The following is a 24,083-nucleotide window of genomic DNA, read 5'->3' as shown; positions in this document are numbered from 1 at the left end:
TTATTAATGATTGTTGATTCTTCTACAGGGGTTTCCTTTCTGAAACGCAATAGAATAGCACTCATCCAAAGGGTGGGAAATGTTGAAGCTGTTATAGATGGCCTTGTTGGGATCATTGCAAGCGAACTGTTTAGTGAAATCAAGGCAATGCCAACATCTCAACGTAAAATGAGGAGCATCTTTGAGATCATAGACTAGAGAAACAAGGTTTTTCGTCACTACTGATATTTTTCAACTTGCTTTGTGAAGTCGAAAATGCTCTTATAGAAGACATAAAAAAAGAGACCAGAAAACAACTAAAGCAACAAATGCATGTGAGATTAACAACAGACTGTAAATGTAATAATTTATGTTCAAACTCCTGCTATAACATCTGTCAAAAATATTTTATATTGTCATTTATCTGTGAATCTGACAGTCTTTAAATATTTTGGGGTGTAATGCTACTGCTTTGATGATAGAATTTCTATTTTTGGGTGAAATATCCCTTTATTTAGTCACACTCGTGTTGTTCTAAACCTGAATGAGGTTATTTGTTCTGCTGAACACAAAAGAAGATATTTTGCAGAATGATATTTTGGCACCATTGACTTCCATAAGGGGAAAATTTGGAAGTCAGTGGTGTCCCCCTATTTGGTTGTCAAAATTCTTAAAAAATATCATCCTTTGTGTTCAGTAGTAAAAAGAAAGGTATGCAGGTTTGGAACAAATTAAGGATGAGTAAATTATGACAGAATTTAATTTTTTAGGTGAACTGTCACTTTATTGTGTAATGTACTGTAGATTGAGTTAATGAGTTTGTCCAGGACAATCACCTATGAATAATTGCAAGTAACTTATTCAGAAGTAGAAATTAAATTTAGAAATCCTATTTTTCTTCAATATAAAAAGGTGCTGGGGATTTTAAAAATAATACATTTTTGATAAATCATATGTAGGCTACATAAAGTTTGAAGGAAACTGCTGAGAGTGTGTTTTTATAAGCAATTTTGTTCAGCTATTTTTGCATTTGTAATTGAAACACAACTGATATACCTGTTATTTTTTTGGGGCAATGTGGTTTATTCATTAAATTATTTTAATTGGCTAAATATAAAAAAGTTATTCAATGTTTAATTCATAAAGACAGATGTCCCACTGTACTGAGGGTCCTCAAGCCAATAAATGGTGTGATGATTTTTTTTAAATAAATATGTTTTAGCCTACCATTTTTTTTGTATTTCCTAACCTTATTTATATTAATGTTATAGAGCATGTAAGTATGTGCATGTTTTTGTGGTATTGTTACATGGTTTGAATGCGACTAACAACAACAACTCTATTTCTAGTGTCATCATAATAGGTCACCATGCAAAAACAAAACTCAATTTCCCATGAACCTCACGTTCACGTTCAGCCCCGGAAGTAGATTCTTCTCTTAGCATGGCGCAAATGAATACTAATAATCGCTACGACTGGTGAATTTGCAACTTAGTGAATTATAAGAATATGTAATTCCAACGTGAGAAGTTATCAAAAGAAGTTCTGAGTAAGGTAAAATACGTTTTGTGCTTTTTAACTGTTTCTATGCCTAAAAGATTGGTAGCGTCAGTGCTAACCGACAGGTTTTTACCACAGACAGTAGCCTAAAATAAGGTTTTAATCACATTTTATAGAATTTAAAAGGATTTCTCTTGAGTAAGTTTTATTTCTCTGTCAAACTTATTTACTAAATATGCTATTTTATGACAGCCAGGAAGCCTGATTTATAAGATTAAGTCATCTAACATTAGCTACCATTAGTCCATTCTGAATTCTGAGTTAGTTCTGTGTGAGAAATCATCGAGCTATTTTTTATTTATGTTTCAATATGTAACCTTAAGTTACTAGTTCTAATGATTTAAGCACTTTTATCTGCATCATGCATGGTTCACCTAACGTTACCATACCGCTTAGCTATTAACGTTAACTTAACATTACCTCAGGTAAGTTACATTTGTAAAAACTCGTCCCAGTCATTCATTAAAAAACCTAATATTGTTTTCTTTTGGTTTGAACATTATTCATTTTCACATAAGCGCACGTTTCAAACAAGACAACTGAAACATGTAGCAGCTAATGGGAAAAAAAAGACTTATTTAGTCATTTTAACCAGCAAGTTTAAATGCGAGAAAACGTCTCTTTTTGCACGTAAATTGCAGTAATCCCAGTGGTCGTGCACTTATGTGCTGTAAAAGTACAGAGCATCTTCCATAATTATTAGTACTCATGCCTAAATAATCTTATGGCTTAATTGACTTTTAGATTATTAGGGCAAACTCAGTTGGCAATCTATTCCATGATAAATCTTCTATTTACTACATGGTCAACAAGTTCTTTAGACACACCTCAGGTGTCTGCTTCTTTGACAGTTTTGTGACAGGTTTCTTGCTTCGGCTTGTATGTTTGGTGTGTGCTCTATGTCAGAGGGGAAAAAGAGGCATTAGACGTTTTACAGGAGTAGCTGTATTAACATTAAGTGACATGGGGAAATCTCATTTCATCACTACATAAATTAGAAGTCAAAAAACTATTTTTGTTTCTAAAAATGTTTTTAGGAATAAAAAAGAAATATTATTTGAAAGATAAATGAAAACTATAAAATCCTTAAAATAAAAATAAATAAATAACAAAACTGTACAGTTTGGTGCTATTGTAGTAGAGATTTCTGGATCAGTGCATGAGGGGAAAAACTAACTTTGAGATAACGGGGTTTAAAGATATATGTTGTAAATTGCAGATGAACATATAAATGTGTATTTTGGTTGTATTCATTTTTCTTTCACGTAGTCTGAAATGTTATGGAAACAAAATAGCCCCAAATCTCAAAATTGATCAGTTCAAGAAAACAAAATGGTTGCTGTATCTTGCCTCAAGAGAGGGTTGATTAAAATGATGTTCAGTTGTATTTAATTTACTAAGAATGTAAGAAAATGAAAAGTGCATTATATTGTGAAAAAAATGGCAGGTATTTCTAGATGAAGCACTTCTTAGATGTTTTTATTTCTGTTAGGGGATATTTATTTTATTATTATTGAGCATATACCTCAATGTTCTGTATGTGATATGGAAAACAAACATTCCACATGTTAATGTTTGAAGAACAAGATTATTAGTGAGTTTTGTAATGAAATATGATAATTGTTCTAAATGAAGAATGTAGTGTGAATTAAATTTATCTTTCAGCCTCCAGTTAAATGGCTGTTGCTGTTGTTCACCATGACTTTACATGAGATCCAAGTAATATAAAATTAAGCTATTTGCAAAATGGAAATTGTGCGCACCCTTAATTTCTTAATTAACCTTTACTTAGAGATTAAAGTCGATAGTCTTTTCTCTATTGTGACGTTTATCTGAGTGCTTCCCGAACAAGAAAAAATGTGGGGTGGGTCTTAATTTTGTCCTCGGTTCACTGGATGTTTGTTGCTTGCTATTGGTGGATCTCATGTGATTGACAGGTTGATTAAATATTATATTATAGGGCATATAAAAAAAGATAATTTTGAATAAATCATTTATAATAAATATACTGTAATATTCTATAAATAAAAAAAAATGTCCATGTGTTTTTCTTGGTGACTTTAATAATTTGTGAACCTTCTATGTAGACCTGTCATTATCTTTCCTTTAGATTTTTTCACAATGGCGTCAGGCGTGGGAGAACAAGCACGTGGTGGCGTGAGCTCCCAGCTATACACCAATGAGGAAAACGCAGCCTTAGACATGACCACCAGCGAGAAGGTAACACACTGGCCATCATTACTTATTACTGAGTAACAACACTAGTTATTGCAGTCTTTTTTTTTTTTTGCAAATGTGACATTTGGCATGGATTGTATTTCTCCCTCAGGTGGTGGAATTGCTAAACCAGGCGGCCCTCATCTCTACAGAGGAAAAGCTTATTGTCCTCAAACAGGTTTTAAAATTCTTTCCATATTGTCATAAATATATAAAAATCAAATGTTTAGTGTTCATGGTTATGTCGTTTTATTATTAGGTGCAGGAGCTGATTATCAACAAGGACCCTTCATTGCTTGATAATTTTCTGGATGTAAGTTTCATAATATATACAATCTTCACCAGCTTGTGTAAATGTTGCCTACACAAATTAAATGAATATTTTTTGCTTTTATCCATTCTCAACAGGAAATCATCGCATTTCAGACGGACAAGTCAATAGAGGTGCGAAAGTTTGTCATCGGGTTCATTGAGGAGGCAAGGTGAGTGTTGGCCGGTGCGCTTGTAATCATTCAGTGTGTAATACTTTGACCAATACTTCATGACCACTTGCTTTTTGTTTATTCAGCAAAAGAGACAATGAGCTTCTGCTGAGGCTGATTGCCAACCTGAACATGCTGATGAGAGATGACAGTGTGAATGTGGTGAAAAAGGCCATTCTGACGCTCACTCAGCTATATAAAGTGGCTTTACAGGTATTAAGTCGTTACAGTATTTATTGTTAAACTGGGCTGATGTTTTTAGCTGTCTGACATTGTCTTTATTCGTTCTGATAGTGGCTAGTACGCACTAAGAGTGTGACGGACATGCAGGAGGCATGCTGGGATATGGTGACCCAGATGAAAGAGGATGTTCTGGCATTGCTGGATTCCGATAACGACGGAGTCCGCACTCACGCCATCAAATTCACAGAGTCCCTCATCATCACTCTTTCACCACGGACACCCGACTCCGACACGCCCAAGAAGCAGGAGGGAGACATCAGCCTGGACAAAATCCCCAAAGACCACACATATATTCGATATGGTTAGAGCAGAGCATCATTAATAAAAAAAATTAAAAAAAATCTAATTCATACAGGGCTCTACGATTAATCGAAATGATAAAGAAATCTCAATATTGCTTTAAAAAGTAGATTTGTAATTTTACAGTTGTGTATTGATGTGGTAGATTAAAATATATATTTTTGTTTTCCTGTCAAAACAGAGTTCATTTGGAATTATTCAGCCTTTAATAGCATGCAAAAGCCGCTGCCGGTTTCTTTGCTAGTGGGCAGAAATAATGAGCAATTGCTCACCTATTACCGTCCCTGTATTGATTTTAGCAAATCAGTTTGATCGAACACAGACCAATGTGATTAATATATATTTTAATTCTCTTCACCTGCTTCTTTTTTCCCTTTTCTTCTCTCCTCATCTTCCTCACTTCCTCCTGTCCTGCTCTAAGACACTTTATGCGAGGAGGGAAAGTCGGCTTTGGAGCAGTTGTTAAAGTTCATGGTGCACCCTGCCATCTCCAGCATTAATCTAACCACAGCACTGGGATCACTGGCAACTCTGGCCAGACAGCGGCCCATGTTCATGTCTGAGGTGGTGCAGGCCTATGAGACGCTACATGGTGAGTTCTGTTTACTGACGTTATTCAGAGCTTTGCACTCAAATCGAACCATTTCTTTTGTTCTTAATCTCTTTTACTGTGTTCCCCAGCTAACCTGCCCCCGACTCTGGCTAAGTCTCAAGTGAGCAGTGTGCGCAAGAACCTGAAGCTGCATCTGGTGGCGGTGCTGAAGCACCCCAGCAGCGTGGACTTCCAGGGCCAGATTTCCACTCTGCTGCAGGACCTCGGCATGTCTCAGAGTGAGATCACCCGCTGCACGCCAGCCATCGTACAACCCCGTAAGAGACTCCACCATGAGCCGTATGTTGAGGGCAAGAGGATCAAGATGGGTGAGTGGCAGTTTTAATGAGCTGGATTGCTCATTGTTTGGTGTGGATCAAACAGGTTTTGAAAAGAAGGGGAATAATGCCTTGTTTGTGCATGCAGAGGGCGCTCTAGTGGAGGATGATGAGGATAAGGAGGAACCAGCTCCCGTCGTCACTCCAAAACCTTCCTCCTCCGTTGGCACCCAATCAGCCATCGATGTCACTGCTGAGTTCCTGTTGCCTCTGCTGTCCCCAGAGAATGTGGCCAACCTGGTGCGTACTGTGGCTAAGCTGCTCGGTCCATGACATGTCTGGTCTGAAATACAGTTAGCAAGTGTGTTGTTCCTCTTGGATTTTGTGTGTGGCAGGATTGGTTGAGGAACTAAAAATGTGATTCTTCCAGTGTTGGGAAAGTTCACTTTCTACGTGAACTAGTTTAGTTCACACATTTTAAAATGGTCTAGTTCAGTTCATAGTTCATACTTTAAAAATGAACTAGATCATTCTTAGTTCATATGTTACGAGCTTTTTTATTTTATTTTATTGCCACAGCCCATATACAACCACAGACAGCAATTATTTTATCGATGGGCACAGAAATGTAACATTTTTCCCATCCTCATCAACCTCGTCATAAAATTCGTTTAAATGTTCATCCGACGCCTCCTCGCTCGCTGCTTTGTTGATGGTGGCTGCGGCGCGACAATTGTGTCTTGTGTTGCCAGATTGGGTGTTTTTTCGCTACATATTAAGGCCTGTTTACGTGTGTTTTAGCCGGGGTTTCGCCTGGAAGGCTCTATAGAAAGCTCTAAGTTAAACTGAGAGAGCGTGCGTTCACAGACACCAGAATGAACGCGTTCACAGTTCACAACGTTCATCAGGCAGTAATACAGTACGTTCAGTTCACGTTCACCCAAAATATGAACGCATTCATTGAACGCGTTCAGGCACAACATTGGTTTCTTCAGATGCTAAAATAATAGAAAAAATAGTTTTTTTAATAATTATTATCATTATTATTAGTAGCAGTAGTAGTTAATCAATTTAAATATTTTTTTAAAAAACTAATTATAAAAAATGTACACTGCAATGGAAAATAAATCTTAGATTTTTTAAAATAATTTTCATTACAAGTTAAAATACTGAATGTCTTAAACAGTGTTGGGTGTAACTAATTCCTAAGTAATTAGTTACTGTAATTTAATTACTTTTCCCTTGAAAATGTAAAGTAAGGGATTACTCTTCATTTATCTGTGATTTAATTGCAGTTACTTCTGATGTAATTGAGGTAATTAAATACTGTGTATAGATCAATCCGATCTCACAGCGATTCGTATGCATTTTATGAGGCGTCTAAATACTACGACCGCACTCGTACAAATTCATATGAATTATTGTAAAATATGTATGAAAAAAGTGTGAAATGTCATGAGATCAGACATAAAACAATAGTGGGTTTAACATCAAAATGTATTATCTGATGTTAAAAAGTTTGTTTTTATAATGTAACCTTCTCCACCTTGGTCTGTTTAAGGATAATTCATGCAATTTTATAGTATTTATTTGAAAGAATTAAAACAGATTCATGTCTATCCTTGTATTATTCAGCTGGTTGAGATTGATATGGGATTTTGAAAGTAATTAGTAATTAAATGCTTTTTAGAGAGAGTAATTAGTACTGTAATCTAATTACACTGTTAATTAGTAACTAGTAATTAATTACTTTTTTAGAGTAACTTACCCAACACTGGTCTTAAAATAATCCCTTTCAAACGTTAAATCTTCAAGTTATTTCGGTGGAAAACTGCAGGTTTTCTGGTTTAGTTGATGCTTCTTTTTACAAATGAAATGCTGAAAAATGTTGGAAATTATACGAATGTGAATATAAGTGACATGCAGAGATGGAGTTTGTGTGGAGCAACATTTCTTTTCCATTATCTTCATTAGATTTTAACTACACACATATACTTATGCATTTAAATATAACAGAAAGAACAGGAACAAAACAAGACAAAAAAAAAAAACCCCGCAGTACTTTACATTAATATTTATTAGGGCTGTGCAAAAGTTAATTGCGATTAATCGCATCCAAAATAAAAGTCTGTGTTTACATAATATATTTGTGTGTGCTGTATATAATTATTTTGTATATATAAATGCACACACATGCATGTATATATTTAAGAAAATATGTTATTAATATATAAAATATTTATATTTATATAATATAGATTATGTATTTATAAATATATACAGAATTTAAGCGCAAATAATTCTTAAATATATACATGCATGCATAGGTATTTATATATACAAAATAATTATATACAGCACACACAAATATATTATGTAAACACAGACTTTTATTTTGGATGCGATTAATCGCAATTAACTTTTGCACAGCCCTAATATTTATTCAGTACCACTTAGTCTTAGTCTTCTGTTTGGGCCTCACCAACTGTGTGGCTTTTACTGTGAACCGGGTGAACACAGTGCCACACTTCACTCTGAAATATGCAGCGCAACAAACCAGTTTACAGCTGTTTTAAATGAAAAAATTGCACTAACTGGCCACATTATCACGATGTCAGTTTCATTTTGAGTAATTGTGCATTAATCATTTTCATGACATTATGGCATCATGACATTTTTATGATTTCATTCATTATTGATCTTTTTTTGAAAACATTTTGACTTTTAAAAAGAACAACCATTTAAATCTAATTCAAAAGATTGAAAGTTAAAATAGAAAATTAATTTGTATGTGTGTTAACTTTGCACATTTTCTGCTTCCTTTCGATGCAGGTGCTCATCAGTATGGTTTACCTGCCTGAAGTGATGCCAGCCTCTTTCCAGGCCACATACACGCCCGTGGAATCGGCCGGCACTGACGCTCAGATCAAACATTTAGCCAGGATGATGGCCACACAGATGACTGCAGCTGGGCTGGGACCAGGTGAGATGATGGACTTTTTGAAGGAAGGAGAGAGAAACTCTTTAGTTCCTGTCAGCACAGCTGCACAGCTGGTTTGTGCATAGCATACAATTGCATTCTGAATAGCATCTACTCTTACACAGGGCTGGAGCAGTGTAAGGCTCGAGATGAAGAGGCGAAGGAGGAAGATGGAGCGACTGAGTCCAGCTCCAAAGATCCTCTCATCATCCGCAAACTGTCTGCAGTGTCGCTCGGTCAAGCCATCTCAGTGTTGGGGTCGGGGGCTGCCTACAAGAGTCCTGTCACTGAAGAGGCACCTCAGATCAAGAAGCTTCCAGAGCCCATACTGCCCACCTCACAGCCCAAGTAAGAGTGTCCCCATAGCACAACTTGTACACACACACTAGCGATGCTATATGCGCTAGCTCAGATTCTATGATCAGTAGTCACTAAATTTGCCCAATCTTAAGGCCATTGCACACGAAATTTTCATTTGCGTTTTTTCGTGTTCGTCAGCCTAAATTCGTCACGCACAGAAACCTTGCACATTGAGTCCGATGCGTATTTATTAACCTTTGCGGAAAAAAAAATACAAAAAGGATTCGTCAAGCAGTGAGAATGATTTTGTTGCCCTCTCTCTTATTAAAAAGAGAAGAAAAAGTGAAGTGGAGCAGGACAACGTCCCACCAGTGCTTGTTTTAGATACTCAAAATCCAACGCAACTTTGAGGGGACCAAGCCAAACATGATCATGTATTTCTGCTCAGCTAGCAACACTGGACGTCAACAACACAGCAAAAGCTAATAGCTTTTCATGTACGGTCTACTTTCTTTGTATAATAGTTCTATTCAACAGCGTATTAGACTGGACTCTTAGACAGATCGTAAACTAATAAACATGGAGAACGCACTGTGTGCTCAGGGTCTGGCGTTTCTCAGCGCAGTCAAAATAAAAGTCACAACAACAAGCGTGGCTTACATCACTTCAGAGTAGAGGTCCAAAAATTCATACCCGAACCGAAAGAGACCCGTAATGTGCTACACCGAACCGACCCGGACCCGTCGTTCATTTTAAAAGTTGGACCCGGACCCGTGCAGACCCGAGAATTGTCATAAATGTACTGCCCGGACCCGACCTGGACCGGTCTATTATTTGAAAACTGGACCCGAACCCGGCAGGAAGACACAAACCCGACTGGACCCGATTGTCACATATTATTTCATATTTCATATTATTTCAGATGCGAAAAATAAAACTTTTTGTCTTACTTAATTTTAATAGTCGTCGTCTCACTTCCTTGTAACGTTACCTGACTGACTGATGCATTACAATCCACCGACAAGAAAGTTCTATCCATGTTATTTCTCTCGTTTTTCCAAGCTTAATCCACTCATTATTTCAGCTTTAAAAGTCCACTTGATGTCACGGTGATGGATGACAAATGCAACCTTGCACATGTACATTCTGACTCGAGTTAACTCGCATAATAACTTTAACTGTTTGCCCTTTTGAACTATAATAATGATTGCTTGTTGCTTGTTCAGCTTGATCATATCTGTGCTCTCTGCTCTTCATTGAATCTGAATCTGACCACCAAAACTTTAAGATTAAACAAGACGGTTCATTTATATTATTATAAAAATGGGAGAAAATGTAAAGCGCAGTTTGGCGGAAGCTCTGGTTGCCATAGAAACATGACCCGGCAGATCATTTAAGATATAGACCCGAACCCGTACGGGGCCCGGGTCGGGTCCCGGGTCGACGGGTCTCGGGTGCACTGTAGGGCTGAACGATTTTGGAAAATAATCTAATTGTGATTTTTTTAACCAATATTGCGATTGCGATTTAATATGCGATTTAAAAAAAAAAGTCATTTACCTTCTGTATTAGTCGACAAAGACAAGCAATAAATCATTGTACAGTAGGGATGGGAATCTTTAGATAGCTCATGATCCGATCTACTTTTTTTCTTATTAATTAATCTTAATAACTCTTAAAATATGTATTTAATTACATGTGTAAAAACACATACTTTAAAAAATAAATATAAAAAAAAAACATTTAATTAAACCAATTACATGTTAAGAATTTTAAATAGGCTATATAAAATAATATAGCTTCAAAATATAAAAGCTAGTAAATAAAGAGAAACAAAAAAAAAAAACATTACAAGCAATAAACAAAGAGTGGTCTCAGTATTTAAAAGTAGGCTGTCTGAATGTTTTTCATTCAAGAGCTGGAGTGATTTCCCCTCAGTTTAGATACGATAAGCTGCATTCACACTAATGCATATATCTCTTTTGAAATTGTAAATGTGGTTTGTCCTGTTGGTTTAAGATATAACTGACCGTGTTTACATTAATTTCGCGTCATAAAAGCATTTTGGCATGCAAGTACAATTTACCAATGAGTCGCTCAAGGCCGCATGCACGAGCGCTCTTCACAAAGCACGCGTTAGTATTTTAAAATGAAAGCAGCCTTCTCAGTGATTTTCATGGTTTTAATATACAAGCCAACTGCATTCCAAAAGACATAAATAATGCCTCTGTGAAGCATTTGTAAGGAAAATTCCCGCGGGAGAGAACGCGCACTGCAAGTGTAACGTTATAACATCAAGCAAAGCGGCAAAACCTGTTCAATGAAGCCCGCGAATGTCCTTGTAATTCGGTTCAATCCCGAACTTTATGAAATAACGTTACTATGTTTTGGAAGGTTCGAGCGGTGTCGTGCGTGTGTGTGAGGAAGAGAGAGAGAGCGAGAGAGAGAGAGAGAAAATAGAAGCAAGCAGATTCAGAACACGGTTCGTTTCTGAAGCACGCGCAGCGTCATCACGCATCTGTGTTTAAAAACTAAGCTCATACTCGATTCTGAAATTCTCTGAATCGATCCAGAATTGTTGAGGAGAGGAGAGAATAAATAACACAATAAACTGTTCTTTTCTGAACGCCAGACCGCGTAGAGTGGCAAGTTGATGCTTTATCTTGCAGACTGCTTTTCCCTCGCGTGTCACGTGACCAATGTAATCGCAGCTCTTGCGATTACAAAATCGCGTTTCATCATATCGCGATTTTATCGCAAATGCAATTAATCGTTCAGCCCTAGTGCACTGTGAAGACCTCTACCTCAGAGTTCCTACTGGCAGTGCGAATGCAATCAGGAAAATGTTCCTATGGGAACCATTAGTTTTCGGGGAACCCTAGTTCCTAGAACTACCTGGTGCGAAAGCCCCTTATGTCATGCCCTTTACAATAACCGCAAGTTTAAACACACTAATAACACAACTCAGGCCATGTGTGCCTTGGGCCTTTGCCGACCTTTTTCATGCTCAAACAGCAAAATTACACGCTGTCGAAAGCATAATATGTTGTCTTTAAATGCTGTCTAGTTTGGGGCTAACTACATTTTGAAACAGAAACATTGTATTTGTGTGGTTTAACTGTCTCTTTTTGATTTCCTCCCCATTAACCCTCATTCAGAGCTCTTGGTGCCAGTGGCAGAAAAAAAGTGTTCAAATTGGCGGACGTGGTGCAGCCATTTTCAGCGGCTCAGATCGAGAAACTCACCAACATGGCTATTAAGAGGATCCTCCAATCAGAAAAGGCCATTGCACAGACTGGGATGTCCCATGTGAGTCTGCTTTTGGGGACTTCTCTATGCATAGTCTCAGCCACGGTATCTATTCAACAGAGTCATCTGTGCGTTTTATCTTCTCCCAGGTCCGTGTGAAGCTGCTTGCACGCTTGGTGACCCAGTTCGAGGGAGGGAAGAAAAAGGACTTGTTGCAGTTTATCTTGGAGGATATGCGGAGCAGAAGTGAGCTGGCCTTTTCCCTGCTGTACCACGAGTACAATGAGTACCTGAGTCTGCAGCCCTCCAGCTCTCTGGACAGCTATGAGCACTGTCTGTACACACTTCTGGCTGGCCTGCAGGAGAAACCGGAGCAGAGGGATGGGTGAGAATCCACAAATTATGACACAATCAGGGAAATAAAATAGTTCATCAAAATGTTAACTGAAATTTTTGTTTGTTTCTTTTGTCGATACAAAGTTGTTATCCATTAAGGATTTTATTTTATTTTTAATATTTTAACAACACATTCATGTTCACAGTTCTCGGGTAAACGTAAAATAGTAATAGTTTATTTTCACTTTACGACGTATTTATTAATTAATTATTAGCGTTTCATTAACTCAATAACCCCAGTTTGTAAACCTTGTTGCACATTATACTGAACCAAACGTTTTCGGTTATCAATGCAGTTGTAGATATGCAGGCATTATTATTCTTTTCCACTAGGGGTGTAACGGTACACAAAAATCACGGTTCGGTACGTACCTCGGTTTTAAAGTCACGGTTCGGTACGTTTTCGATACAGCAAAAAGAAAGAAATGCCAGAGAAATTTCCTATTTGTTTAAAGAAAATATATTTTTAAATAAGTGTGAGTTTTCCTAGATTTTGAAACTTTCAGGTTTATAAATGGGGGTCATCTTTGAAGGATGAACAAATAATGTTTTGGTCATCACAGTAAAAATAACATTTAAATATATATTTATTTATATAATATTTGAATTTTGAAGTGCTGGAAAAAGATGCGTGAAGTACTTGTAAGCATTTCACCATTCCAGCCAAACTGGTTCCAGTTAGTGTTACTAGCCTATATTAAATCCATGGTGAATGTTGCTGGTCTGTGTGGATGAAAGTATTACTAGTTCATTCACGGCACAATGTTTCTCCTGGTTTCCACGACAGCGCTGTTTGGTCTAATAGAGATCTACGGTTAATAACGGAGAAATGTGAATGCATCTCACTAGATCTCGCAGCGATGTTATTACCTCAGTGGCGAATTCAAATGTTTTCTTTACTGGATCTCTTAGCGCGGTGTGGTAACAGTGTTGCTTGATCGAGATCGGCTCGCGCTGCACAGATGTTGCTGGTCCGAACTGATAATCACATAACGAGTTTCGTTCTGCTTTCATTACGCTTGCCATTTGGATGTTGCGTAACGTTGTGTTGGCCGCGTCAGCACGAATTTTGCCGGCAGGAAAAATGGTCCAAGCAATCGTTCGGTTTGTATGCGTACCGAACCGGAAGCCTCAAACCGAAACGGTTCTATACGAATACATGTATTCGTTCATGTATACATGTATACACGTTACACCCCTATTTTCCACTACTATATGTATTGGATTATTTAGATTTAGTTGAGATAAATTAAACAAGTAGTACTCGACTGTTTATGTGATCTCAACATGGCTGCCATCTTAAATGTGGATTATTTTTTAATCCACTGATATGATTGTAGGCAAATAGCATTTTAGGGAGAAAATTACTTGGCCAGTTGATCTTTAAATGGGTAACATTCAAAGATGCATTTTTTTTTATTACCTTGCAAGATTTTAGGTTTAGTATTGTATTAAGGAAAGGGCATATTCTATTTTGTCGTTTTTAATTGCCTTCATTAGTTAATTTTAAATGGTCCTGCATTGACAAATTATTTTTTTTTAAATGACAAAGATTCAGGTATTTAGACTCCCAATTAAAGGGATAGTTCACTTTGAAATTAATTTTTGATATGTTTTAGCTTACCTCAAGGGCATCCAAGGTGTAGGTGTCTTTGTTTCCACAGTATTTTCAATTTTGACATTTTTCGGTCAAACCGTTGTTGTCTATCAGTCATACACTGGAGGTTTAGGGGGTCCACGTCAACGAGCATGCACAGAGAAGTCCAGATTAAACATGATTTAATGACTCTTAAATGCAAGTACACATTGATGGCCTAAGACACAAAACGAGCGGTTTGTGTGAGAAAACGAACAGTATTTATATCGTTTTTACCTCTTGTTAACAGCCATGTCCAACTGATCTGAATCAGATGTCTAACTGAACAGATGTCTAACAAAGTGAACTATTCCTTTAAAGTCTGCATCCATAAGAAATAATTGCCAAAATGTTGTTTATAATGGTTTTGGATGTTCAGGACATTTCAAATTCCCAAATGTTTTATTGTCAGCTATCCAAATTCAATGCATGTTTTTATGTGAATTAGAAAAGTATTTAACCTGTATTTTTTTTTTCTGGAATGCTGAATTTTATTTGTCTCAGGCTTTTCACCAAGCTTGTGTTGGAGGCTCCGGTGATTACAGACTCGGCACTGGAGGTGATTCAACGCTACTGTGAGGATGAGGTCAGCCGTTCTTCTACACTAACACCCATAGTTTTCTGAAGCCATCATTTAATAAGTATCACATTTAAAATCATTGTTTCTTCTCTTGTCTTTCAGTCGCGTGTTTACCTGGGTATATCCACGTTAAAGGAGCTCATTCTCAAACGGCCCTCCAGACAGTACCAGTACCTCAATGTCCTTCTGAACCTCAGCTCTCATGAAAAAGAAAAGGTCAACCTCTAATCATCTGTCTTTCATTGTTGCAGTAATTAATTTCATAGTAGTATAATAACAATCCCAATGATGTTTAGGTGCGGTCCACTGCTCTCAGCTTCATCAAGCGCATGTATGAGAAGGAACATCTGAAGGACTGTATCGAGAAATACGCTCTCACCTACATGCAGTTTCTGGTCCACCCAAATCCACCATCTCTTCTGTTTGGAGCAGGAGAGGATACAGGTTCGAAGACTTTTCCTAGTCTTCAGATTTATCCCAATTTATGATCTAATTGTACTTTAGTCTATGTGCACATACTAGTTCACAGAAAAATGAACATTATCTCATATTGTACCAAACCCATAAGATGTTTGTTCATCTTTGAAACACAAATGAAGATGTTTTTAAGGAAATCTTATAGATTTCTGTCCCTCCATTGAAACTCTGACAAAAATTTCTTCATTTGTGTCTCAAAGATGAATATCTTTGGGTTTGGAAGGACATAAGGTTAAATTATGACAGAATTTATATTTTTGGGTGAACTAACCCTTTAAGTTTTCTTAATTGAGAAAGAAACTTTGTTACTCAAATTTAAACTAAATAGTTAGTGGTGTACTGTGCTCTAAAATAATGTTGACTTTACTCAATCCTGCTGTGTCCTCAGAGGTAGCATCTCCGTGGACAGAGGAGAGTGTGCGGCAGTGCCTTTACCTCTACCTGTCTCTCCTGCCCCTCAACCATCGCCTGGTACACGAGCTGGCTTCTGTTTACACCGAGGCCATCGCCGACATCAAGCGCAGTGTGCTCAGGGTCATCGAACAGCCTGTAAGACCTTCTCGCCCTCTATTGACTCCCATATAATCACTGCAAAGTTTATTTTTTTGTTCTTCGCTTAGGGGTAAAAAGGAGTTTGAAGTGCATGACCAGCAGCACACTGTTAGCGAAACATGCTGACAGTGCCCTCTATAGATGTTTGTGCCACATCACCATGTAACACATTTGCATAATACCCGCCTGCTGGCTCAATCTAAGGACATTTTAAAATCTGGAAGAATTTATTGCTATGTCTAGGAAACAGTTTATTTGCTCTGTGAGGGCAAAACATCATTATATGGACTGGAAATTGAATAACTAATAGTTAAGTTTTTTTTAAAATATATTCCTCAGCAGTGCAACCACAACCTGTGTTCTCACCATTTTTCTAATGACTGCTTCCTGAACCATACATTTCAGTGTTTTAAAGGAGAAATGACGCATCTGAAATGATGTTGTGAAGTCATACTTGCAAAAGTGGTTCTGGTCTTCTTGACATTGTTAGCGATCATCATAGCATAGTTGCAGTAGTTTTTACTGCACCTGTTTACAGCACTGGGAGCTGAAATGCGCCAGTTCCGACACACGCTCTAAGCGGTTGACCAATCACAGTAGACTATGCTTTTCGAAGATGAGTTTTAAATGGATACTCCACCGTTTTTTCATATTAAACTATGTTATTCCCTCAACTTAGACGAGTTGATGCATACCTCTGTCGTCTCAGTGCGTGCACTCAATCACTCTGGCGCGACACTTTAATCGCACTTAACTAGCCCAGTTCATTGAATATGGGCCAAGCAGAGAAGCGACCAAACACCTCCAAGTTTTCCCTATTTAAATACAGTTACACGAGTAGTGTTACTCGACCTAGGACGGTGACAAAATAAAGCGTTGTGCTTTTCTAAGCGTGTAAAGTGAATAACTATATTGTATGGCGGAATATCACAGCAAGTGTTCGGGAGCACTTCGACTCGGCATAGTAATATCATCACTCTGATTGGCCCATATTCAATGAACTGGGATGGTTAAGTGCGATCAAAGTGTCTCGTCAGAGCGATTGAGTGCACGCACTGAGACGACAGAGGGATGTATCAACTCATCTTAGTTAAGGAAATATTATAGTTTAATATGAACAAAACGGTGGAGTATCCCTTTAAAGAAACTTAAACTTAAACAGAGCAGTCAGACAGAGGGTGAGAATGGGATAAGAAAAGTTTTTTTTTTTTTTTTTTTACATTAAATCATGTAACCTATTCTAGTAGACCTACTAAACAAAATTATGAACCTAAATGAGCATAATTAAGTTTAGTTAAACAAGTTTTTCCATTTAATATTTAGATTTTTTTTTTTCAGCTTCCTTTCAATTACCTAATAGTTTTTAATCGTTTTTGTTATGTACTTTTCTCCTAAAATAAGTTTACATGCATCCAAGGTAAAATAAATAAATAAATAAATAAAAAAAAAACACGTGAATTTTCTCATAATATGCATTGCAACATCACTTTTCTCACAGTGTCTGAATCTTCCATAAAGGATTTGGTCTTTCTAAACCCCTCCTTTCCGAGAGCATATTCTTCTCTGATTGGTCGGCTGGAGCAGTCTATTGTGATTGGTCTACCATTTACCATGTGTGTCAGAAATGAAACTCCCATTACTATATCTGAACTTCAGCTCTTCCTCAGCACTCATATACACAGTGACACATAGAGTCCTGATCTTTTTGAAGTGCATGCAAACTCAAACTCTTCCAGTCTCAGCTACAACTAGTGTTTAAGGGTCAAAGGAGACGTTGTTCTTGGGCTGCCAATGAAGGCCATAGACTGGCATTATGCAAATGTAAAATAAGACTCGAATTACTGATGATTTAGTTTTGGTAGCTCAGAATCAAATCTTTATTTTAGGAGACAATTTCTTTATATGTTTTGAATTGTTCTTTACAACTTTCACAACAATTATATTACACACTACATCTAAGGTAATATCCGAAAAAGGGTATTAGGAGAAATTTAACAAGAACAGCATTGGTGTTCTAGCATATAACTGGCTTCACAGCTTATTGCATTCTTCATTTAAAATGGTTCAATATGATGATCAATGTTTTTTCTATAGATAAGAGGAATGGGAATGAGCTCTCCTGACCTGCTGCTCCTGGTGGAGAACTGTCCTAAAGGAGCAGAGACACTGGTCACTCGCTGTCTGCACATACTCACTGATAAAGGTGTGTGTGTGTGAAAGAGAGAAAGAGTGTGTCTGTATATGCATCTCTGAATAATAAATGTAGATTGTATTGTCTATATTTTTTTGATTGTATCGTTTCCACAGTGCCTCCATCTCCTGAGTTGGTGGAGAGGGTGAGGGATCTTTATCATAAGCGAGTACCAGATGTTCGTTTCCTCATCCCAGTTATCAACGGCCTGGAGAAGGTTTGTCTCATCTATCCTAATTATCAGAGCTAATCACAAATAAGCAGCGTTGATGAAATAAGTAAGGCCCACGATTATGTGTGTTTGCCATGGTTTATGTGTTGTTGTTAGATTTTTGTTATTAATCGCACCTAAGATTAACATTGTAATCATAACAACACTGCAGTGATGTGTATTTTTGTTGGCCAACCTGGAAATCCTGACCTAAACGTCAAATTATCAGATTTAAAAAAAAATCTATAATATCTTATTAATTACAGAATGTTAAAAGTATTTCACAACTTTCACATGGTCAGTTAATTTTTCCCCACTTTCAATTTTATTTTGCATATTAATTGTCACAACAAGAAGTAATAAATGTATTAGTTAATACATCAGCATCGCTATTATTTGTACTTGCACACACACACCTGCATGCTGTAATCACTGAGACAAGCAAGTTACTGACATGATGTGAAAAAAAAATTCCTGTGGTTGTTAATTTTAATGTCCGAAATGAACACATTGCACTTTAAAAGGAAGTTAAAATGGCTCTGTGGAGACGGCATTGACAATTGTATCTTGATTGTGTCGAACAGAACGAAGTGATCCAGGCTCTACCCAAACTCATCAAACTCAATCCCATCGTGGTGAAGGAGGTGTTCAACAGACTGCTGGGCACTCAACACAGTAATACCTGCTATCTCTCTTGTACATGTGTGGTGATATTGATTAAAACAGAATTAGGTGGTTTTCTTTGGTTTCTTATTGGTTGACTGAAGTTCTTTTGAGAATGATGTCATTTCAGTGTCATGTTTTGTTGTAGATCAGTAGAATTGTAGTGAACTAAAGGGATTGTCTGTTCTGTAGGCGAGGGCAGTTCCTCCATGTCTCCACTCACGCCTGGAGAGCTCCTCATCTCCTTACACAACATTGACTCCTCCAAGTGTGACATGAAGTCAATCATCAAAGGTATCCCTGTCCAGGCTTTTACACAATTTATTTTAATTAAAATATATAGTTAAATGCTTTGTTCGGGGTTACTGATTTCATCTCTTTTATATACAATTATTTATATGTAATAATTAGAATGCATTTATGTCTGGCCTGCGACAATGTATTTAAATATTGCTTAAAAACGTTTTTGCGTAGTTGTGCTCTGAGTCAACCGTTTGCATCCATTTGTGATGCACTTTTTCTGCATAGTTAAATCAACCCTGCTAAATAATTTTGTTAGATAAATACCTTTACCTAGTTTAGGGCCAGGTTTACTAAACAGGGCAAAGTAGCGTGAGAAGGAAAAGTTCTGCACATAATTTACTTACAAATTAAAAAACACAGACTCAGCGGGTGCTTTTCATAATTACCAACACAATATACCAAGAGCAGCACAAATTAGCATCAGGTCTAAGACGTGCTTTTTTGGGGGGCGGTAAATAATGGCACAAACACCAGTAAATTGACTTTAGTAAATCACAAACTAAATTAGTAATTAAAAGGGTGATGAACTGAGAAATCAAATTTTCCTTGAGCTTTTGAAATCTAAGAGGTCATCATATTATAAGAATATCCTGTAAGTTTCAGAACTGAAAACGTCCTTGTTAGTCCAACAAAAGCTTATTGACACCAGCCTCAGCAAACGACTGGTTTTTCAAAGTGGGGAACTATGACGTCAAAGAGGATAAAACACCACCCCCGCAGAAGAAGATCAACGCCCACTTCAACACGGCCGGTTAAGCCCCGCCCACCGATTCGCGCATTACACGCATAGACAAATAACATAGATGCCTACCTCGTGATGACAAACCGGGTCGAGAGTGAAACTCATTATAATGTGCAAAACTGTTATCCACTCACAGCAGTGGGCGTTTACGTCCAAGTCTTCAATGCGAGACGCCCATAAAAAACGAGCGTTTTTGAGCTGGCCTCAAAACTAGGGTAGAAAATAGCATATTACTTGTTCATTTTGATGTTTTGTAATGTAAAAACCAAGCGAACGTCATAAGTTGACCTCGGACAACAAAATAAACATTTTTAAAAAGCCAGTTTGTGACCCCTCCCCTTCTCTCCTCCCATCTGTATATGAATGTGTGGCTATATACTGAATGTATGAATGTTTAATTTAGTGTAGTTTAAATAAAATTTCATATATTAATAATCAAAATGTGAAAAGATGCCCATTAAATGGCTCCAATGTGGAGAGAACGCTTTCATTCCCTCCTTTGCTTTTCTTCTCACCCTTTTTAATGCATCTTGGTGTTGTTCTTTCCCCCTGGACTGTAGCCACGAACCTGTGTTTTGGGGAGAAGAACGTGTACACGTCCGAGGTGCTGGCGGTGGTGATGCAGCAGTTGATGGAGCAGACTCCTCTCCCCATACTGCTGATGCGTACGGTCATCCAGTCCCTCACCATGTACCCTCGCCTGGCCGGCTTCGTCATGAACATCCTAGCTCGACTCATCCTCAAACAGGTCAACGGACAGAACCCTTCACACTCATATCCGGCACAGTTAGCTAGTAATCTCATACTCATCTCATACTGATCTCTCATTTTATAATCTTGTGCTGATAAACCTGTCCACTGATTGACTGTACAGGTGTGGAAGTATCCTAAAGTGTGGGAGGGCTTCGTGAAGTGCTGCCAGCGCACCAAACCCCAGTCCTACAATGTTCTCCTCCAGCTGCCTCCTCCACAGCTGGCCAGTGTGTTCGAGCGCTGCCCGGAGATGAGGGAGCCCCTCCTGCAGCACGTGCACTCCTTCACCCCTCACCAAGTGCGTATCACCGAAGTGTCTGGGTTTGTCCCAAATATTTGCCATCTGGGTAATTAATGGCTACTGAGACTGAAATCATAAATATATACACTGCTGAATAAAAAAATTCATTCATTTAATTAAATATCACTTACACAAAACAGTGAAATGCTATTTTGAGCCACAAATCACCATATTAGAATGATTTATGAAGGATCATGTGAGATTGAAGACTGGAGTAATGATTATGATGAAAATTCAGCTTTCATAACTGGAATAAATTACATTTTAAATATATTAAAATAGCAAACTTAATTTTTTTACATTATTACTTTTTTTTTTACCATACTTGTATTTTTAAAAAATGCAGTCTTGGTGAGCAAGAGACTTTAAAAAAAACATTTATTATTCTAAATTTGACTTTTAGTGTATGTAATATTATACTAAAACTGAAATAAAATAAATCTAAATTAAAATTATTATAATAAAAAATACAAAAGAACAAAATATTATTTGAACTAAAAATAACACTAAAATTAATTAAAAAAAAGTTAAAATATTGGTAAATAATCCTAAAATAACACTGTACCTTGATACATGAAACACACACAGCATGCAAAATATTTGTTTCAAATTTTATTATAATGCTATTCCAAAACATATGAATGAATATATATATATATATATATATATATATATATATATATATATATATATATATATATATATATATATATATATATATATATGAAGAGTTCAGATGCAAAAGCCTCTAAGTGCCATTTGAAATTTTCTTCTAGAATGATAATTTTTATCAAGCTTGTATATTTAAGTTCAGTGATTTCAATTAAATGGCAATGATAATTACCTATTATTGTTATTTAAGTGAAATTACTGAACTTAAATATACAAGTTTGATAAAAACCATCATTTAAGAAGAAAATTTCAAATGGCATTTAGAGGCTTTTGCATCTGAACTCTTCATATATAACATATGATATGAATATATGACAAGTGGAAAGCATTTGTGCATTCAGTGTTTTAGATGACAACTTCAATTATAAAAATTTACTACAAAATAATTTTAATTATAAAATTTTACTGTTTCTGTAGCAAGCCCACATTCCAACATCTATAATGACCGTTCTGGAGGCCAACAACAGGAGGCCGGAGCCTGAGCCGGAGCCGGAACCACAACCACAACCACAACCTGAACTTCATCATCCAGAAGTCATTGAAATGAGAGAGAGAGAGCGAGAGGTATCATATGATGAAACTGGAGTAGTGACAGATCTTTTCTTCTATATTGTTACTTAAATCCGCGTGTAAGAGATTATCAACGAAGGAAAAAATGGTTCTATTCATGGATTGTTGATTGGATTTTGAGATGTGGGCATTGCATTTAAATGTGAATGCAAATGTGTTTAAGCAAACTAAGTTCACACTTGGCAGGTTTGGTTCGATGGAAATGAACTCTGGTGTGATTGCTTTGTTAGGGTGTGTTCACACTTGTAGTTCGCTTTGGTTCGTCTGGACCAAAAAAAAAGTAGCCTTGGTGTGCTTGGTGTCAACATTGGCATTTTAACACCGTACGGCATAGGGATACGCTCATAACCTGATTGTTTTGCTTTTATGTGACAGATCTTACCAAACATCCAACGTTTGGTGTGAACCGTGGTGCATATCAGGTCTCAGCCCTGCTTCCAAACAAACTCTAGTGCAGATTGACTGAAATATGAACACAACATGGACCAAAAACAGGACGCGATGACGCATTTAGCCTAGCACAGGACGTGTTTTGGATGTTCACTAAGATCCGTCATGAAATATGTTATACACGCATTTGTTTTGAATATTTAGGTTCGGAGTTAAGTGACAGTTTGAACGCTAAGCGAACCAGGACTAAGTGTTTTCACTGGAAGATTGACTTGTGACAATCTAATAAAATAATAAATAACTTTTTTTTTTACCTCTATAAGACTTATAACATGCATTTACAAAATAGATGGGGTGAATTTATTCCACACTGACTTAATGCAGTCACATTTACTCTTGTTTCCAGTCATTTCAATAGGAATCCACACGATTATCCAAAAAAGAAAGCTGAAAACTGCTTTGTTTGAAAGTGGCGACTTTGTGAGCTGTGCTTCATAGTCACTACACTATTGATAGTAGACAAATTTTTACTAATGTGACCGTGTCGTGATTCAAAAAGGTCTGTGGACACAGTCTTGTTACACAGAATTATGTTGATAGATAATCTCTGGATAATCTTCAAATGAAATGCTCTTTCTTGTCCACTTATGTTTGTTAAGGTGCCAGTACCAAAGCATATATCGATGCCTGTACCAGTATCACAAGCAGAACCTCCAGCCCCAACACCCATAGTGTTTACCGAACCTCCAGCACCACCACCACAACAACTACAACAGATCCCAGTCAGGAGGGAAGAAGTAGAAGAGCCCATGGAGCAGGAAGAAACAGCCCAATCTACTCTGGAGGACTCATCTGAAGAAGCATTGCAGGTAAAACGTTATCATCATCATCATCCTCTTCAGATCAGTACAAGAGTGAATAGCATGGCTGACCAATGAACTTTATATTTAAGCAGATGGAAGTGTCTGAGGAGGTATCACAGTCCAACTCCATCACAGAAAAGACAGACGAACCCATTGAAGAGTCAGTTGCTAAACCCGCGGATGTGGATGCTGAACCTGAACCTGAAGAGGAGTCTGAGGATGTTGATGCAGAAGCAGAAGAAAGCAGTGCGGACTGATGTCATTTCAAATGAGGCTGAATGAAGGCACTGACTTTGAGTTGATGACTCATTCTCTACTGCTTTGTTCAGTCACAGTGTATTGTGTATCTGAACGTTAGACGCAAATATAAAAAAAATAATATTTTGGTTATTTTGAGGTTATGACTTGTTTAAATTAGTTTGAGAAGAAATTTTGTATGTGCCACAGTGGTTTCATTTGTAGAATAAAATATCTCAAACCAACAAAAATGAGAAACAAATCATTGGTCTCTGTGCTTCATTGTACTTCAGTTTGTCATGATTGTCCATTTTGACTGAGTAGAGATACTCGGCAACACGTTCGTTGTAGTTACAAAGCGATTCC

At 37.2% G+C, this 24,083-nt stretch overlaps 1 protein-coding gene across 2 annotated transcripts; it reads left to right on the top strand.

Annotated features, from left to right (window-relative positions):
* Positions 1–1,396: 1,396 nt before the first annotated feature.
* On the top strand, positions 1,397–23,979 carry sympk (symplekin). 2 transcript variants are annotated; one of them, XM_039662018.2, is made up of 27 exons: positions 1,397–1,533; positions 3,650–3,759; positions 3,869–3,934; positions 4,016–4,069; positions 4,165–4,238; positions 4,325–4,451; positions 4,533–4,782; positions 5,203–5,373; positions 5,463–5,702; positions 5,800–5,951; positions 8,484–8,634; positions 8,757–8,979; positions 12,090–12,240; positions 12,330–12,565; positions 14,717–14,798; positions 14,895–15,008; positions 15,089–15,236; positions 15,658–15,818; positions 17,916–18,024; positions 18,129–18,229; positions 18,808–18,898; positions 19,079–19,180; positions 20,492–20,679; positions 20,806–20,982; positions 22,075–22,221; positions 23,277–23,486; positions 23,573–23,979. In XM_039662018.2, exons 2-27 carry the CDS (start codon positions 3,661–3,663, stop codon positions 23,735–23,737), a joined length of 3,789 nt encoding a protein of 1,262 aa, XP_039517952.2. In that variant the 5' UTR covers positions 1,397–1,533; positions 3,650–3,660; the 3' UTR covers positions 23,738–23,979. The 2 variants fall into 2 exon arrangements, with proteins under 2 accessions (XP_039517952.2, XP_039517951.2); XM_039662017.2 differs by having other exon boundaries at positions 23,570–23,979.
* Positions 23,980–24,083: the final 104 nt, after the last annotated feature.

Source organism: Pimephales promelas, chromosome 4, assembly GCF_988280905.1.
Source record: "Pimephales promelas chromosome 4, fPimPro1.hap1.1, whole genome shotgun sequence".
Taxonomy (NCBI): domain Eukaryota; kingdom Metazoa; phylum Chordata; class Actinopteri; order Cypriniformes; family Leuciscidae; genus Pimephales; species Pimephales promelas.
Note: the sequence above shows the minus strand (reverse complement) of the source record. Positions and strands in the feature narration are given on the sequence as shown.